The sequence below is a fragment of the Epinephelus lanceolatus genome, chromosome 14 (genome assembly GCF_041903045.1).
Source record: "Epinephelus lanceolatus isolate andai-2023 chromosome 14, ASM4190304v1, whole genome shotgun sequence".
NCBI lineage: Eukaryota > Metazoa > Chordata > Actinopteri > Perciformes > Serranidae > Epinephelus > Epinephelus lanceolatus.
In genome coordinates this window covers 24,090,813-24,105,866 of record NC_135747.1, presented here as the reverse complement: position 1 = coordinate 24,105,866, position 15,054 = coordinate 24,090,813, and the positions used below count along the sequence as shown (strand labels likewise).

The 15,054-nt window shown below is 39.7% G+C and overlaps 1 protein-coding gene across 1 annotated transcript; it reads left to right on the top strand.

The window, feature by feature from the left end:
• Positions 1-224: 224 nt before the first annotated feature.
• evx2 (even-skipped homeobox 2) lies at positions 225-4,685 on the top strand. The gene is made up of 3 exons (XM_033617831.2): positions 225-1,149; positions 1,551-1,792; positions 2,264-4,685. The coding sequence occupies exons 1-3, from the start codon at positions 756-758 to the stop codon at positions 2,876-2,878; spliced, it is 1,251 nt and encodes a 416-aa protein (XP_033473722.1). The 5' UTR covers positions 225-755; the 3' UTR covers positions 2,879-4,685.
• Positions 4,686-15,054: the final 10,369 nt, after the last annotated feature.

The window sequence follows — 15,054 nt, the reverse complement described above, 5'->3', positions numbered from 1 at the left end:
CACAATAGTCTTCATGTCTCATCACAAACTTGCAGTTTAATCCTGTAATGTACTTCACATCCTGATTAAAGTCGCAGAAATGGTTAAAAATAATAAAAAGAAATAAGGAGGATAAATAAAAAGAACAACGATTAGAGAGGGGGAGGGCGCACAGAGAGGAGGGGAAACAATAGAGAATCAAAGCATAATAATATTCCTAAATGAAGAGGGAAATGTTGCACCGCTCATTTTATTAATCAGACTGTCAATTTCACCCAAGAGGCCAAACCCCAGAGCAATCTAAAACAGACTCAGAGATCAACCCAGGGACAAGCACCTCGCTCCTCACTCCTCTCTTCCTCTCCACTTGGATATTATTCGTCTGACCGAAGGCCGCCTCCATCATCAAGTGACAGCCCTCTCCTATTTATTTGCTTATAAACCTGTTACAATAAATGATCATTGGAGCAACGTCAGCCGAGCATTTTAACAACGAACAGCAACCACTTTTGATGAATGACATTTTGCTGCTGCTGGGGAGGATGCACGGCTCATTTTGAGCAGTCGCTCGTCGATTGCATTCAGATTCTTTCTTTTTTTGCGTCTTGCTTATAAAAAGGTTTAGAGACAGTTATTTAGAGACAGTTGCTGAGTTGCATGCGGATTTAAGCTCCGACACAACTCATTGGTGCTCCAGCCCCCCTGGACAAGTGTTGTGTGGTGGTGGTGGTGGGTGTTGTGTTTTTTTTTCCTCCTTCTTCGTCTTGCACGGCTTAATGATGGAGAGGATAAGAAAAGAGATGATATTGATGGAGAGAGGTCTGCACAGTCCCGTCGCAGGGAAGAGGCTCGCAGACACGCCTGGAAATTCAGTGCTGGAGGCCCTGGAAAACTCTCAGCACAGCGGACGGCTAAGCCCGAGAATAACTTCGGCGTCTCTCCATGGAAATCTTGGGGACATCCCGACGAAAGGCAAATTTGAAATTGACAGTCTTTTCGGCACGCACCACAACAGTGAGAATACCTCGTCGGCGGAAATTTCCTCGTCAGAAAGCAGGAAGAAAATGAGCCTTTACTCCGAAGTTTCGCCAGAATCAGATATTAACAGTGATGTGGAGGTGGGATGCCCTGCGCATCGCTCCCCGAGCCAGCACAAGGAAAACAACAAGGGTAAGATTTTACTCCAAATTTATCCTCTTTATTTCTATTATATTTTGATGTGAATGTAGCTGGTATCACTGTTATCATTCTCTCTGTATCCAAGGAAACGAAATGAAGCTAAATTTAATAATTATTTGTATTATTATTTGTAATATTTCCTTATTATTATGATAATAATAATAATTATTATTATTACTACTACACAGTGGTTAAATGTTATAATGATACATTAAAAAGACACACATTTTAAATAAATATCAACATTATTTTTTATCCTTTTTCCCATTATGTTGCAAAAAATCAGGCCCACACACGCGTTTATTATTGCATTATTGTCATTATCAATAACAATTTGTTTCTCTCCCTCTTTTTATTTTATTTATTTCGTTTTGAAATTATTATTATTTTAGGTTTTTCAGACAGTAATTCTGGATCTTCCAACCTAAGCTCAAACTCCCTCCAGAATATGAACGGTAACTCATCGGGAGGATCAAACAATTCAAATAGCGACCAAGTGAGAAGATATCGGACTGCTTTCACCAGGGAACAAATCGGGAGGTTGGAAAAAGAGTTTTACAGGGAAAATTACGTGTCGAGACCGAGAAGATGTGAATTAGCCGCGGCGCTGAATCTGCCCGAGACTACCATTAAGGTAAGATTAATCTCTATTATTCTCGTGTGTGTGCAGAGAAAGCAATGCTGTGGAAATTAAAATAATAATAATACTCGGCAGTAGAAAATATAGCCATAATAATCAGTATTTCTGTGTGATATTTTGATTTTAACCTGTGCGCAAAATAGCTCTTTTATTTACTGCTCACCCCATGGGTGCTCATCAATTTCACCGTTATGTGCACAATTAATAAATAGCACGTGTGTAAAATAATTTAATGCAAAAAATACCATATTTTAAGTTACATTGTATATTTATTTTGGAGATTTTATCTGCTGCATGATGCGTAAATGCATCATTTTAATGTTCAATGACAAGAGCATTTATAGGACATTTTAGCATCAGTGTCTGCCCTGAGCACGCGCTGGAGCACACTGTCCAGGTCTAAATTTAGAGCTTGCAAACAACATGGCAGCTTCAATATGGGCCTTGTTTTGACTCTGTGTACAGGTGTGGTTCCAGAACAGGCGGATGAAGGATAAAAGGCAGCGTTTGGCGATGTCCTGGCCCCATCCAGCAGACCCCAGCTTCTACACTTACATGATGACGCACGCGGCAGCTACAGGAAGCCTACCTTACCCTTTCCACTCGCACATGCCTCTACACTACTACCCGCACGTTGGTGTCACGGCAGCAGCAGCGGCCGCCGCCGCCACCGGCGCCGCCTCGTCACCTTTCGCCACCTCCATCCGGCCCCTCGATACCTTCCGAGCCCTCTCCCACCCGTACTCGCGGCCGGAGCTCCTGTGCAGCTTCAGGCACCCGGGACTCTACCAGTCACCCGCAGGCCTGAACAGCTCGGCGGCGGCGTCAGCGGCAGCGGCGGCTGCGGCAGCGGCGGCGGCGGTGAGCGCGCCGTCAGCCACCGGGCCTTGTTCGTGTCTCAGCTGCCACAGCAGCCAGGCGGCGAGCGCGCTGAGCTCCAGGAGCACCAGCGCTGACTTTACCTGCACAGCTTCGGGGCAAAGATCCGAGAGTGGATTTCTGCCGTATTCTGCTGCTGTCCTCAGCAAAACCTCAGTCCCGTCACCAGACCAACGAGAAGAAACTTCACTTAACAGATAACTCATCATGCAGCCTACACGACCCTTGTTCCTATTTTGCTCTAGTCCTACTTTAGGGGATAGGCCTACTTTAAAAACCACACCTGGGTAAAGGATTCGTCTAACAGGCAGCATTGTAAACACACATATTTAGATTATTTCTAAAAAGTCCAGAAGACTCAAAACATGATTATCTAGCACCGAAAATTTTGCAACTCACACCCTTTTTTAAAAGCTTGTGCTCATGTGTTGCGCCAGTAGACAATTTCTAAACTGGATTAATTTACAGGCAAACATATTTGGAAAAATAAGACATTCAATCAATGTGCCATTTTAATTTTTTTTGCATTTATATCTGCAAACCCCACATCTGTAATTGAGTCACATCCCATATTTCCATATTTCTGCGGCTCCAATGTCCAACACCCAGCCACCCTGGCTACCTTGACTCCTCTGGTTTTTTAAAGATTCAAACGTGAGCTAATTATGCTACCTAAATTTAGATAGCAGAAGGTCCTGCTTCTCTGCCCCAGCAGCATATCTTTCTTCACTAGGCCTAATAGACTGAGATTTTTGGCAGGGACAGCTTCTCCAACACCCAGCCTCTGCTCTGTGGGGACCCCCCTAATCAGCTAGAAAGGGTGCATATAATTTTGCACCGCGTCTTTCGTGTCAATTTTTATGTTAATAATGAGAGGATCATGACAAAAATTGCCAATCATGTACCTAGATGGAGCTCCTTTGAATACATGACTGGAAGAAAGTTCCTCGTTTTGAGACCCGCTGTCAAGTGCTAACAACCCGCGGAGGGAAGTCATTAGACATACAAAAGACCTGGAACAAAAGCGACAGTCCTGGTACACAGATGCACTGCATAAGGATAATATATGACACGTGTAGGCTTTAGAAATATTACATACATAGCAGCCTGCAAAGAGAGCCTCAAATTTAGTTTGCTGATAATGGGAAATACCTCGACACACACACACACACACACACACACACAAACACACACAGTAGCATCTCTTTTATTTACATTGCTGCGCCTCATTATATCAAATCCAGTATTTTCATAGGTGTGTAATCCCTTTAGGACCTCTTCACTCAGCACACACAGTGACGGGACTGAGCAAAGGCGAAAGTTCAGACTAAATAAGCCTGGCTTTACAATCTGTCTGCGCCTGTAAAAATGGCTATGTGCTATTTTATTCGTTCCTGTTGGGACATCACCAATATGTTAATTATAAAACATGTGAACTGTAAATCGTGAAATATTTTGCAAATAGTCCTACTGATAGTTGACAACTGAATTATCGATCGCCCTGAAGAAAAAAAAAATGCTTCCTGAAATGTGGATGGTAGGCTGATTTTTTTTTTAAAACACATTTTTATTTTTATTTATTTTGTGTGACTTGCTGAATGTTTTTTTAATGTTTAAACACTGGATGTACACGCCAATAGGAGCATCACATTAGCCTACAAATTGGCCTCACTCAATAGTCCAAATTCATGATCTGGAATTTCGTGCAAAAATTTACTGACTGAATTATGGAGAATATTTCTTTACGGTCCACTCCAAAAAAAGAGGCTTTTTTTAAAGGAAAAAAAGGGCTGATAAACGAGCACTGAAATTAAAAATGATGAAAAATAGTATTGGCCTTTGTCCCTGGGGTCTGTTATAACTCTATATCTCTGTATTTAAAATATCAATGACTGTATGAATTTAAATATTTTAACTTGAAAAAAAAATTGTGCAATATGAAATGTAAATCATGTTATTTATTGATCGTGTTTGTTCTTGGAAAATAAATAAAAAAAATCTTTACACATTTTCGCCTCTTTTACATTAATGACAAATATTTCTACCAAAAAAATGGATTTCGTTGCAGGACGCTGACAAACTTTACTTAATTGCTTGGCTATATCTATATATATTAAAGACATATATGTTGTAGCACATATTTAAGAAGGTTCAGCTCCGACAATGAAGACATCTTGGGCTTATTCAGGTGCTGTGACACCATTTCTATTGCAAACACTGTAAAGCATTAATTAAAAATACGTGGAAAGCTACAGGGAATATGAGGCCTGCCATCACGGGTCATTCCGGCCCTATAATTTACCATTATTTTTACATTACCTCTAAATGATACAAGCTGATACTGTCGTTAATTGCACTTGGTTAAAATATAGCCTACACCAGAATGCCCCCGAGGGACTTTAAGATAAGTTGCTTTTTTGAACGTCCCCATTAAAGAAATAGGATTAGGGCAGCAAATATGGGCGTGATGTATCACCATGTTTCCTTGCTCTTTACTAAAGCGAGGGTTGCAACCCATACAACAAAAGCATTGAGATAGATGGAGGTGTGAAAAGGAAAAGACAAGAGGCCAGAAAAACACTGCCCACAATAACACGATTAGTTTTGTATCCAATGTGCAAGGCTGAAAAAAAGAATTCATCATAATGCAGAGGACTGTCTGTCACCTCCGCCGAATTGTTTTTGACAAGAAAATAAATCTTTGGGTTGTTTAATATATTTTATATTTTCTTTATTTCGGTGCTAATAGAAAAACCAAATTAAATGTCCACCAGCGAGATAGAAATGCAAAGATCGATGATCCTGCCCCTACTGTCCAATCACCCCTATTTAATTGACTGTATTTTCAGGGTAATTGAACTGCTTGTTGTAAATTGAGGATTTTATAGAAACGACATGAAAACTACATTTACTGACATTCATCGCATCTTTGACATTGATTATCTGATCAGCGCCGTGTCATGCTAACCTCCAATTCTTCATTACACACTGTTTATGAGCTGTTACAGAACAACTTGCTTGTTCCAGAGTGATTGATTGCCTTATTAACGCGTGTTCTTGTAAGTGTGACCGGACTGATTACGATGCATATGTTTAGAATAATGTTTCATTTAGCTGACTGCGAGTAATGCAGGGTGACAGCTGCTGCGGGAGGACAAAAAACCTAAACTACAGGGAGCAAGCGGGGCCAAAACGCATTTAAGGTGGAACTAGAAGACAGCAAAGACCCCTAATGGTCAAATGCAGTCACTCAACGCCAGATGAGGGACTGGCAGGCTCAGTAGGGTTTTCACTGAGCCAACCCAGGACTGAAATATAACATTATTCCAGCTAAAATCACACAGTGCAGTTCCTTTTGTTCCTATTAATGCTTTAAAATCCACAACTGTGAGATTACACTCCAACAAAGCTCAGTTTTTAAAACATATTGTGCCCACATTTGTATCTGATGCTGTGCAGAATTTACAACTGACATACCAGCTGTTACATCAAAACACTGAAATCAATCAGATCTCTAAAAGCAAACCAGCACTGCACACCTTCAAATCCTCCTCAGGTTTTTCTTACCAATGTATATTTCTCCAAAAACATACAACACGAGCTGCAGCCTGATGAGATTTATGCCACCATTATGCTTCTAAAGTAGTCTCTGCTCTGTTTGTCTCAAATCATTGCCTCTGTTCAAATGTTACTTTCATATATTACATGACATTAATTCAACTATAGCTCATTAAGACAGAATGAAATGGTTAAATTAACTTATCAACCCATAATGATGATGAATGAGGTATTAATTCAGATACAAGCTGGGCAATTTGCAATTTTGCGCGTTTTGATGGTTCTCAAATAACATTTAATATAACGGGTCATCCCCTCAATCAATTACATGAGCATGTGAGTCGGTCGTATGGAAAATCCTTTTTTCATGCATATGTATTGAAACATGTTCTCAATTATCTTTGGAAATTGGTTTTATTGGTTTAAAGACCAATTCTTGTAGTGGTCCTTAGCTCTGGATACGGTTAAGGTGGTGCAATAAATTGCTATTCTTATGTCTTGTTCTTGAAACAGCCTGGGACCCCAACATTATAACCAGTGGGGGCTGTTTCACATTATATTTATTATGTTTGAGATATTCAAAAGCTTTTGAAAAATACAGCTTTTAGAAAAATAGTTTTGAAATATATTGTTTAAGTATTTTTTTCTGTAGTAATTTGTGGTTATATCTGTTCACTTTTTTGTCAAGACTGAGGTTTAGGTGGGACAACGTTTAATCTATGGGATAACTGAATGTGCAAAGTGTCATTTACGAGAACCGTTACTTAAATATTTTAAAATAACTATGACCTGGTAACATCACATCATCAACTTATCAAGATTATACAGAGGCAGTTTATCAAATCTTGCGCATACAGGATTTGTGCTTATTATTTTTAAAACGACAATAAAATAGGATTTACCACTGTATTAATTCTTAGTCTCACTGAGATCTACCGTCATTGGAATGAGCGTAGATAAAGAGCTGCTTTATGGGGACTTCTGACAGGTTTTAAGCAAATCACACACAACCCAAACTCACTGAAAATTTCTACAATTTTTCAATGCCATTATTAGTCACTTTTGCAGGTATCAAAATCTCCTCAAGTCAGTTAATTGGACATTGATCTGAAATAAAAGCCAACACTTTAACTTTCAGTATACTTTTATTTTAAGACAGCATTTGCCAGTATGAATAATTTCAATAAATACATTTAATTTATTCTTTAATTAGTCACAGTGCCAAGAGTATCTTTAATACTTAAGAAAGGATCCTGAAGCTTGTGGCTGTAGAATTATGTTGAAGCCAGTGCTCTCAACAACATTTACAGAGGCTGATGGACTCAAACAAGTGTGCAGCTACTTTTTATTTATTTATTTTTTTTTTCCACAAGATGCTGTGAGAATGCTTCTCCCCAGTGACTACTTCACTGCTGGGACTTCACTGTTATCTGAATCTGATGTTAAAGTCAAAATGGAAAAAGAGCTTCCAAATTACTCAGCTCCTTCTGCAAGTATGCAGTGAATATTTCCTGTGTTTTGACCTGATTGTGGTTTTTCAAATTTACCCAATCTGTCTCTGAATATTTTCACAACAAATACAAAGTAGAAAAGCAATACAATTAACTGTAATAATTAAACATTATATTGGTGTTTTGAGATGGACGCATAAGGGCTTAGACCTTCAAGTTTGTATATTAAATGCAGAGTGTGTCTGATTTAAGGGCATCTGTTGGTAAAAATGGTGAATAATATTCAATGCTGTGTTTTTAATTACACAAATTGTGTTTCTGCTACCTTAGAATGAGCTGTTTATATCTACATACTGAACAGGTCCTCCTCCATGGAGTCCACCATGTTGTTCTACAGTAGCCCAGAATGGACAAGCCAAACGCTGGTTCTAGACAGGGCAATTTGCATTTTCACACTGGCCACTGTAGTTCTCCCACACGTTTGGCACATGAGGTTTCAGTTCTGTGACCTCACAGCTAGATGCCACTAAATCCTACACACCGGATCTTTAAATAATGAATACCCTACAAAAAATAAATTTGTATCAGCTTGGCTGTTTCCACATATTCAATCAATCAGATGTTTGCATTGCATTGTAAATATCTAAAAAAAAAAAAAAAACATTATTCAAGTCATTGGTCTGTTTCCTAAAGGCAGTCACACAGTAGTCACTCAGCTCTGTTAACCATAAAAGACTGATATGGGGAAGTAAAAAATATTTGACTAAGGCAGGGGTGGGCAATATGGCTAAAATTTTACATTACAGTATGTATAGTTTTATATTGTGGTAACTAAGAAACAATCTGTAGATGAATTGAATTAAATATCTGAATTAAATACCTGAAAAATGACTGATCACATTGGTGCAAAATATTGCCCAATAGAGGTCCCAGTCATAAGTTTGCAACATTGCTCATAGTGGCTTAATGCAACCACAAACACAATAAGATCATATTTATGAACTTCTCTTCCCCTCATAGGAGAGAATTTGGCCCCAGCTGGACCCAAACCAGGGTGATTGTGGCTAGATGGTATGCATCTTTACCAGACATTTTGCAAGTAGAGTTTGAGTAATACTCTACAATAACTCAGCACATTTCACATATTTACCAATGCTGCCAGCAAATACTGTTGTGAATAAATTCAAAGAACCATCTTTGGCTCTCCATCTTCTTGGTTCTTGATTTCCTTAATATGTTATCTGTCTTCAATAAGGACAAATTGCTCTGTATTTCACACACTTCCTCCAAAACCATTGGCCTACTTACCTTCAATGTCTCAGACCTCAAAAGTGGAGCCATCACATGCATAGCACTAAACATAGCACACAATCGTCAACTACTCCCACAAATAAGTAGAGGGATTTTGACTAGAGTCATGACTTTTCTGCTATAGCAACTTTAAAAACGGTATCACACTGATAAGAGATATCTACACTATATAAATGAAGTTCCGTAGTTCGTATGATCAACTTCAAACTAAACCACTCTTTGGTGTGGTCTACCATGGTCTGCAAACAATACGCCATGTGGGTCCTCCAAGAGAGAGACACCATTGTCTAACCATTATGACCCATCTCAAAATACATAGTTTGAAGGACTTACCTGAACTGGGATGCTGTCATTTCTTTGTGTGTACTTACCTTGTGTTGCCATTTCAGGAGTTTGATTCATTTGGTTCCACATCAGCACATCATCCTGTCCTGATGTCCACTCCTCAGTGAGACCCCAAGTGATGAACTTGATGAAAAAGTAGTGAGTGAACCCTCCTTGTCCTCAGCATGGAAACCAGGTGAAACCATTCTTTTCTAAAGTGAACACATAAAAAGTTCTTTAGAAAAAACTGATGGTGTAGTAAGCAGTAGAGGAACAGCTAACAGTATTTAGCTACAGCCACTTGTTGGGGTTGTTGCACCCTTTGCTGTGGCTAATTACGCCAGGCTGTGGGCCAGGCATAGAAACACCACTTGTTGCAGCTGTAGCTATGACTACTGCTATAGCTGTAGAATATGACTAAGTGGCTGGCTAGCTATTCAATACAACACCCAAGATAGCAGAAATGCAGACTTGAGTTTTTGTGACTTGGACTAAAGTTGATTTGAGTCACTGCTTTGATGACCTGTAACTTGACCTGACAAAATAAATGACTTGAGACTCAGCTTTGGAGTTTAAGACTTATTACTTGACTTGATTTCAGATGTGAATGAAAATGATGAATTGCTGAATGCAATACCTGCTGAAAGGTTTCTGACATCCAGACTACAACATCAAACTTTGTTCATCATTTGAAGACTCCTCAGGACCAGTACGCATCTGTGAAGGGCAGGCTGATGTTAGCGAACATTAGCCAGATACAATCTGTTCTCTCACAACTTTGTAGCTAGTTAGCCTGACAACAATTATTATTACTCATCAACGAAATCACCAGAATAAACTGTTGGGATTGTAATGCTACATTTTGGCAAACCATTGATCTGTGAATCTCAATCATTAGGTTGTTTCAATGTTGATTGCATTTTTAAAAAAATGTTACTCTTATTTCACTGAATATCAGTAATTATGATAAAATTTCAATTAATTGTCAAACCCTTTCTTGTCTTTTGTCTTTATAAAGACCAGACACTGCAGGCAAGACTGCAGTATCCTGTGGGGGAAAAAAGTGATGTGACTTAGGACTTGACTTGTTTCAACAAAGGACTTGACTCGACAGGACATGACCTGACACTTGACTTGCCATGCCCGAGACAAAATGAATAGTGACGTTCTTAAGACTCGGACAAATGACTTGTGTCTTATTTGAGACTTGGACCAAATAACTTCAGTCACAAGTCTGCGAGATAGTAACACTGGTCAAGTCTCACTGGTCAGCCAACACAACCATTACTAAAGTGCACTTGCATGATTTCTGCATGTACTTAAAAGGAGCTATATGTTACATTCAAAGATCATCTATGATTCGGACTCTGGAGCAGGTTTGCCTGCACACAGTTCTCAACATGGAGGTGGTCGAGCCAATGGTGCTAATAGTGTGAATAGTACTTACAGTATGAATAGTACTGACAAAGCTAATGGTGTTAATGTGGGGGAGAGACAGGGTGGGCATAATGCTTCCCTGACATCATTGTTCTACCACCAATTCTTGGGATAGCTTTATTTGCAGTAACCAACATATGAGCACAGTGCTGAGCAGTGATGTTTAGCTAGCCAGTGAAACACACACACAAGGACTGACAAACACTTACATGCACACATGCCCAGACGCCCAGACAAGCTACCACAACAAAAGAACAGAAGCTTGGACTAGGCCTACATCACACACAAAGGGAGAATGACTTCACTCTCTGCTCAGGACACCGTTACTCCATTATATCTTTACATAGCAAACAGCTAATGCTCTGAATGTTGCATGCCGCTCCTTTAATGATACCTCCCTTAAAAACATGTGGTAGCTTCCAGAATCACAACAGCCACAGGCATAGCCAGTCTCAGTATGTCAAAAGTTACAACTGCGGCCATAGTCACAGCCACAGACAAAGCTAGAACAATTGTAGACATAACCACAGAAATGCTTAACTAAAGCCCTAACCATGGTCACAGTGTAGGGAACTCAGCAGTCTACATTAGTTAGCTTAGCATTAGGCACTTCTGTGTTAGCTACCATGATATTAACTTTAGCTAGCTTCAGCTAAACAAACTAATGCTTAAGCATCTACATCATTATCATCAAGATACCAGTTTTATCTTTACACAGAATAAGCACAAAATACATTTAGGTTGACATATCTGCTTACAGCAGTCACAAAATGGTGGACACAGGAAGTGGCTGTAGCTACTGTTGGAACCTGGGCCTACTCAAACAAAGTCAGTAAAATTTAAGCATTAGACAGAAACATGATAAAAATGTATTTGTTTTTTGTTTTCAACACAACATATTCAGTGTGACACTCTCACGCACCCACAAAAAAGAAGTAACTTTACATGTTGTATTTAACCAGAAAATTACATTTGTAGCCAGGGTTGGTTGCCCACCTGAAGAATCGGGCCAGGGTGACATCACAGCACAGTGACAACATGTTGGTCTGCACCTCAGGATAAGTTAGGAGGCACAGGTGAGGTTTAGCTATTTTTTTGTGTGGAACTTTATTGCATTAGCATGTGCTTCGAGACAGCATAAAAAGAGCAGCAAACCCCTGCACCTGCACAACCACCCCTTATATACCCTGCCAGTACCTAGCTAGGACTGGATCGAACCAACAGTGGGGGGATCACTGGATGAATACACATAAACAGACAATTCAGTCAAATAGATTTAAAATTAATAACACTGTGTGCACAAATGGCAAAGTAATTACAGTATCAAACATATATGTAACCACTACCTGCAGAAATTTTTTTTTGTCAAAAATAGACATGTTTTAACCCCTGCTCTTCAAACATGGTAGAATCAGGAAGTATAAATAGACACTAGATCCACTGCAGAGCCTTTTGACTGAGGACTAGAAAGCTAAGAGGTGAGTTAAGAGGTAAGATAATACTTTGATGTTGCAACAATGTTAGCAGTGCTTAGCTTATCATCAGAGTCTTGATAACCTGCCTGTGGTGTTTTGCTTGTGTAGGACTAGCTAAAATGGCTGCCAAGAGCTACAATGACCTATCTTTCTGTGCTTCTCAACTCCATTTTAGCTTTTAACTTTCATGTGGTATTTAAGGGGTTCTTCCTTTGATTCAAAACAGCCAAAAGAACACGGAACACCCTCCATGCTAGCATGTAACTCCTGTCCACTGATGCCCTGCAAGTTTTACTGCTTTTGTGTGCCACCTGGCAGCAGTGCTTCACTGCATTTTACTTATTAGCCATGCATCATGCACAGTATCTGGACAACACTATTTCAGGTCATGTTGCCTTAACATGGATTCCTACTTTTCATTACAGCATGTTGCAGAGGCCATGTACAAGGCTACGTACGGTAGCTCACCCAAGGTACTGCCAGCGCTTACTTGCATTGCATCAAAAACACATCAAGGATACAGGTTATGTGGAGTCCTCAGGAACTTTAACTAGTGAACTGTTTTTTTTATTGTGATAGAAATTCAATTTTACTGTAGGCTATGTCCTAGACCAGAGGTTACAAGGCAACTTAGCTCTTGCCATTATATTTTAAGGGGTTCTGGGGGAGTGAATTGTGTAACAAGACATGTCAGAAAGATTCAGGTTTTGTGTTTACAATAGAAGAAATGGGAAGATTAATCGTTTGACAAAATGTTATGGGCGATACATATGCCTATAATTCTATAGTATCAGTGTTTAAAGACATGCGGATTGGGGCAACCTCTAGCTTGCCTGATGGACGGTATGCCCCATATAGTCTGAGGCCTTTGCAGTGGCCTGAGTTAAATTCTGGCCTGTGGCCCTTTGCTGCATGTCATCCCCCCCCTCACCTTTCCTGTCTATCTTCAGGTGTACTAGCATTAAAGGGATAATGCCCTTAAAAATAAAAGGGACCATTGGGACTTTCATTAAAAGAAATCTGTTTGCCGTTTTGCATTTGCTTTTCTTTGACTATGTTGTGTGATCTTTGTGCTGTAAGAATTTCCTGTCTGTCTCTCGCAAAATGATCTTTACCTCAATGAGATTACCTGATTAAAGGCTATATATAAATCGGGGCTTCCTGGTGGCTTACTGAGACTAATACGTGTCATTTTAATGTCTGCTTTGGTTCAGAAGTGGGCTCTTTAATGCATGTCATCCTGCTCCTCCATGTTTTGTCTGTTTAACAGTATAAAGGCCAAATGGTGATTCTTTTAAAACTTGGCAAGGTAACTACATTTTTCAAACCTGCAGAATATGCAAACATGGCCATGTACTAGCTGCTTGACCAAGACAGAATGAGGTCTAGAACTGCCCATTACTGACAGGCCCCAGCCTTTGATGGTGAGCATACAGGTGTTTACACAACTGTAGAACCAATGATTCACATGGCTATAACTTAAACTACAACAATATGAAGAGCTATAGTGCCATTAGAATTTCAGTTGTTTTGGAGCTCATTAAAATGCAGTGCCATCATCTTCCCCCAATCAAAGCACATTACGTTGTTCACAGATCAAAGTTGTGAAGAGGACAGCGGAATCTAATAAATGAGCAAACACCACAGCCCTGCCAACCAATGAGGCAACAGCAAAGAAGATAGTAAGGGGCCCTAAAACACAAGGCTGATGGTCAGCCTTCAAGCGCCATTTGGCCAATGTTGAGTCTCTGTAGTCGACCATTGGCCAGTGTTTTTGGGGTGTGTGTTCACACTAGTCGGCCCTTATGATGACTGAGGACGTTAAAACAGCGGTGGACGCAGTCAGTGATAGTGTGGTGTCTGACCGGCTGTTCAGCCAAGCAAATGTGTAAATTCAGTCTGTCTGGTGTGGGCTCTGCTTATTTTTATCTCCAGCTTTTCTCCCACAACCCCAAAACCATGGGCTGCCAACACCAATGTAAGGCAAAACTTCACAGCTCCAGTTTTAGCTTTTTAGCCATGTTAGCTGTGTGGCTAGAGATGTCAGTGTTGGTCTGTCAGCCTGTCCATCACTTTGGTCTATCACAAAAAAAAATCACTAATGGATTACCAGATATCCACAGTGCAGAGTTTGAATCCTCATGACTCTAATGATCCTCTAAACATCTCATCTGGTATATCTTCCAGAGAAGACGGTTTCTGTGTAATTCTGAAAAGTTTCAGTACTATTTCATGGTCCATCCCCAGTCATAAACTTCTTCTTTGAACCACATCAGTTGCTGTTTTTCTTTTAGGCAAATACCAAGTGTATGGCGTTTAAGTGTTGAAGCAAATAATTTTGATCACATTGATGTTTTTGTAATATGTTTTTTTTCAGTTTATATTGTTAAGTCTGTTTTTACTCCTATGATTTCACCAAATAATGGGCCTTTTGTGATCTGCTCCAGCCTTTATGAGCACCCTCAGGCCAAGGCTGTGCTCGCGTACTCACTAATGAATCCCACTGTTTAAGTTATATTTGTAATTTAATGTGCTAAACCTGCAAATCTAAACGTCATCGCATGAGAAATTATACCTACTGGCATTTTTCGATGTTACAAAAGCTTTTTTAAATCAAATGCAGGACTTGAATGGACAATTTATGATTGCATGTTTTTCCCATAATTTCCCAATCAGCTAACACCAACATTATTAATTCCCAACAAGTCAACACTTAATTCCCCAGATCTTATTTTTTTGAGTCATCTGACCATACTCTGCTCTTAAAATTGCATTGTTTGGTGAACAGCGCATTATGACTTGGACTCAATCACAGCTTAAT

Excerpts from the sequence above, each read along its gene's own strand:
- evx2 (XM_033617831.2), top strand. The coding sequence starts at position 756 with ATGATGGAGAGGATAAGAAAAGAGATGATATTGATGGAGAGAGGTCTG. Across the intron at positions 1,150-1,550 it reads GCACAAGGAAAACAACAAGG|GTTTTTCAGACAGTAATTCT; the intron begins GTAAGATTTTAC and ends TTATTATTTTAG. Across the intron at positions 1,793-2,263 it reads TGCCCGAGACTACCATTAAG|GTGTGGTTCCAGAACAGGCG; the intron begins GTAAGATTAATC and ends CTCTGTGTACAG.